The sequence below is a fragment of the Mastacembelus armatus genome, chromosome 21, assembly GCF_900324485.2.
Source record: "Mastacembelus armatus chromosome 21, fMasArm1.2, whole genome shotgun sequence".
Classification (NCBI taxonomy): Eukaryota; Metazoa; Chordata; class Actinopteri; order Synbranchiformes; family Mastacembelidae; genus Mastacembelus; species Mastacembelus armatus.
The window spans coordinates 9,745,176-9,749,325 of NC_046653.1; the positions used below are offsets into that span (position 1 = coordinate 9,745,176).

The 4,150-nt window shown below is 44.4% G+C and overlaps 1 protein-coding gene across 1 annotated transcript; it reads right to left on the reverse strand.

Moving 5' to 3' along the window:
* Positions 1–2,446: 2,446 nt before the first annotated feature.
* Positions 2,447–3,585, reverse strand: LOC113123678 (olfactory receptor 6N2-like). Its single transcript, XM_026295904.1, has one exon. It carries the CDS (start codon positions 3,583–3,585, stop codon positions 2,629–2,631), a length of 957 nt encoding a protein of 318 aa, XP_026151689.1. The 3' UTR covers positions 2,447–2,628.
* Between the last annotated feature and the right edge of the window lie 565 nt (positions 3,586–4,150).

Here is a 4,150-nt window from a genome sequence, read left to right on the forward strand (position 1 = left end):
GGTTGAGGCCACTGGTTGAGGCCGGTGGCCGAGAGCGGGAGCTCGGGACCCGGTGGGACATCTTGCCCTCGGGCGATAATCATGGCGCACGAGCCCTTCATCTGCGGTGGATTGGAGTTCTTTAACCAGCTCCTAGAAGTGTGGTCCAAATAAGCCGTCACGGCTAATGGGACCCTCCAACAAATCCTTCCCCACCGTCTCTGGGATGGGGGAGACGTGCAGCCAAATATTCCGGTGCGCCATCGTCTGCCACGCAGCGATGCGGGCCGCTCCCACAGCGATGGGGGTGCAGAGAGCCAGAATAGCGCCCGCCATCTTGCTAACCTCCTCTGAGCGATCAGGCGGGAGGGCCTCGGGGTCCGCCACGAGCTCGGACAGGGAGTGAGCCAAGACGGCGATGTTATTAGCTGCAGCGGCGGCCTGGAAGGCGCACTGGTGGGACCTGTCCGCTAGCTGTCCTTTGGAGCAGGGGGGGCAGGCCTCCGCCCGGCCCACAGCATGCATTTTGCTCCGAACAGAGAGGCCAGGCTCTCTTCCAGCGCCGGAACCATGGGAAAACTACCTACCATTATGTCAGCCACCTGCGTGATGGGGCACCGGGGCCTTTAGCTTGGCTGGCTCCGACGCTGCCGTGGAGAGGCAAGCGGAGATGGTAGGTGATCGAGGCCAAACAGGTACACGGCGTGGCTCCCGGATTGTACCGGCCGAAGTGGGCATCCTGAAGTGGTTGAACCAGCTCAGGAGGGACAGGGAGCTTACACCTGTTAGCGGCCGTCATGATAATGCCCGGGAGCTCTAGTAATAGCTGAGCCATGGCCGGCAGAGGCGTAGAAGAGGCCGGCATAGGCCGCTCAGGTAGCATGCTAGCGGCAGACATTTGCACCGGCTCTCCGGAGGGGAGGGGGTGGAGCGGGGAGACGTCCGGCGAGTGGCATAGCAAGGAAGCAGAGTCGTCTGACTCTGGGCCTAATGCTAATTTTAGGATGGGTTCGAGCTCGTCCTCCCGGCCGGGAGTTTCCTCGGCAGGGAGAGAGAAGGGAGGAAACGTGGGAGCGGAGGGCAGCGCAGAGGGAGGAGGCCTCTCCTCGGTCTGCCAGCACCCTTTAGCGGCAAGGATGAAGAAGTCCGCTCTCTGGCGGAGTACCTCGAGGGGCAGCCACTTGCAGAACGCGCAGTTAGCCCTTGGAGTGAGGACTCTGCCAGCATGTCCCTCTCCCATGCAGCCCACGCAGCGTGGGTGCAGGTCGTCCCCGAAGATGTAGCCGGTAACACACTCGCCGCAGATTCTGGTGATGCCGCAGTCTGCCGAATTCATATTGTTAGAAGATCCTGTTCTCAGTGCTTAGGCTGAAGAAAAGAAAGGGGAGAGCCCGACCGAACCGCCGCCTTATATATGGGACCTGCGGACGTGTGGTCATGCGGTTCGGGCGAGGGGGGCCCACCCCGGGTGGGCGTAAATGATTTTCTCTTCAGTGCGCAGGTGCGAAGTGGGGATGTGACCCATAGCGATAGCCCAGAGGGCTGCACACCAATGAGACAGAAATACAGTGATACTAGATGTGTTGCTCATTTTGTGATAATCCTCAAAAACAAAAGTAGCAAATTGATAAACAGTGTTTAGAATAAAGGATGCAATGTTTTGAAAAAGTTAAATTCATTGTTCATTGTTTGTCAGTATATGTCCAGTTGTCTTAGTGTTACACACAGCTGAAAAGTGAGATTAAATGTTAGAGAAGACAGTCCCTCCTTAATCCTTTTGCTACATGAGCTTCTTTACCTTTCAGTATATGAAATGCTAATTCAAACATATGTATGCCACTTTTATACTTGGCAGTGAGTTCTTTTTTAATTTAAATTGTTCGACTGTTTTCCTCTTTCCTTGACTTTTTGCACTGGAAGGTTTTTGGGTACCATGTTGATCTTATGATATACTACTCTATTTCCAAAAAAGTTGGGACGCTTTGTTCAACCTACATAAAAGCAGAATGCCATGATTTCCAGATTCTTTACATCTGTATTTTATTCACAACAGCACACAGAAAATATATCAAATGTTTAGACTGAGAAAATGTAAAATATGCTCATTTTGATTTGGTGATCTGTTGGTGATGGTAGAAAGAACTAACACATTGGTCCAAAATCTCCAGTAGGTTGTGCCGTTTCTAATAACTGCAATAGTACAGGTATAGTTTAAGAATAAATTTAATGCTTTGTGGATATGTGTACCATTCTATTGATGCAGTATTAACACATTTGAGTTTCAATTGCAGTAGAATAGGGTGATCATACTTTTACAACTATAATCATGTTGTAATCATGATAGGGTCCAAAGAATATCAGTTCTTTTTTATTATTGCTTAAGATTTGGTGTTTTTCTCTACATTTTAATACTATAATAATTATTTTTAGCCACAACCAAAATTCAACAATAGTCTTGTTAATGAGGTATAGAAAAGTAAGAATAGAACAAAAATGAAAAGTTGTTATAACATACACTTTTTCCCTGTGGGAATCCCGTATTTCTGTTTCAGGTCAGTAACATTACAACAGCCTGACAGGAGGTTCAACAGGGGAATCGCAATTTTAAAAAAAAACACCCTTTGTTTAGACAGAGTTATTTCTCCATTGTTACACAAATAAAGCCTTGAGTCTCAATTTAAACCTTTGACCTGCCTTCATGCATAAAGATGTTATTTTACCTCGAATTTTAGTCAGGACCAGCCCATAAATAACAGGGTTGAGTATAGGTGGGATTAACAGAAATTCTATGGCCATGAAATTCTTTACACTCTGTGGCACAGATGCTGATCCATACCTTGAATACATGAAATCAAAAAGCAAAGCAGCACTGACATTAAACAAACTTAATAAATGTGGCACACATGTCTGTGTAAACTTTCTCCTGCTCTCTCTGGATTTTACAGCTGATTTTACCAGCTGCACATATGAACCTAAAATGAAGAGGACATGGCAACAATAGAAGGAAATAAGAATCAGTCCAACTATGTTATTTGCTGTTGTTGAACTACAAGCAAGTTTAACAATTGACCACTTCTCACAGTAGAGTTTCTGAATGTGTGAGCCACATAATTTCAGTGTGGATGTCAACATTACAGTTACAGTTTCACAGCATAACGGTACAAACCAGGACAAACTGACTAACACTGCAGTCCTTCTCAGAGACATAACAGAGTGATACTCCAGTGGTCGACATATGGCCACATATCTGTCATAAGACATTAGAGCTAAAACAGAATAGCCAACCCTTGCATAGGAATATATAACATAGATTTGCAAAAGACATCCTGCATATGATATTACCTGAATATCAGACAGAAGATCTGAAGTGAATTTAGGGTAAAAACCTGCAGTCCCATAAAGTTCATTAATGCACAAGTTACACAAACAAATGTACATTGGTTCATGTAAGTTTTCATCCAGGATTATGGTTAAAATGATGGACACATTTACTACTAAAATGACACAATAGCTTAATAAAGTGAGAGAGAAAAGTGTGACTCTGTAGTTGACTGTTTCATTGAAGCCAGACAGAGAAAATACAATTACACTAGATGTGTTGCTCATTTTGTGATAATCCTCTAAAACACAATCGTCAAATTGATAAAGTGTTTAGAGTAAAGGATACAATGTTTTGAAAAGAATAAAATGTTCACTGTATATGTCCAGTTGTCTTAGTGTCACACACAGCTGAGGTGTGAGATTAAATGCTAGAGAAGACACTCCCTCCTTAATGCAGCTGTCTGACATCATGTCCTTCATACCTCCTGTTAACTAACTTCTGTAACTCAATCCAGTTTGAAAATACAGTTAATTATACTGTTGATGCTCTTTACTTGCTTGATAGATTTTTTTTATATCTAACAGGTCCCTGCTGGGTTTCGAACCAGGAACGTTCTTGCTGTGACGCAACAGTGCTAACCACTGTAATGGAAAAATGAGTTTCAAAGATTAATTATTCTTACTGATTATGATTTTTATTGTTTATTATTATATTCTTGGTTTTTCAGGTTTCACAGGTTTTCATTTACAGGTTGATTCAGAGTTCACCAAGGCTCAGGTGTTTTTCATAATCATATCTGATGTTATTTTTTTTCTGACCTAGTATAGTCTGACACTAAGGGACACAGTG

Coding starts and splice junctions, on each gene's coding strand:
- LOC113123678 (XM_026295904.1), bottom strand. CDS start 3,585: ATGAGCAACACATCTAGTGTAATTGTATTTTCTCTGTCTGGCTTCAAT.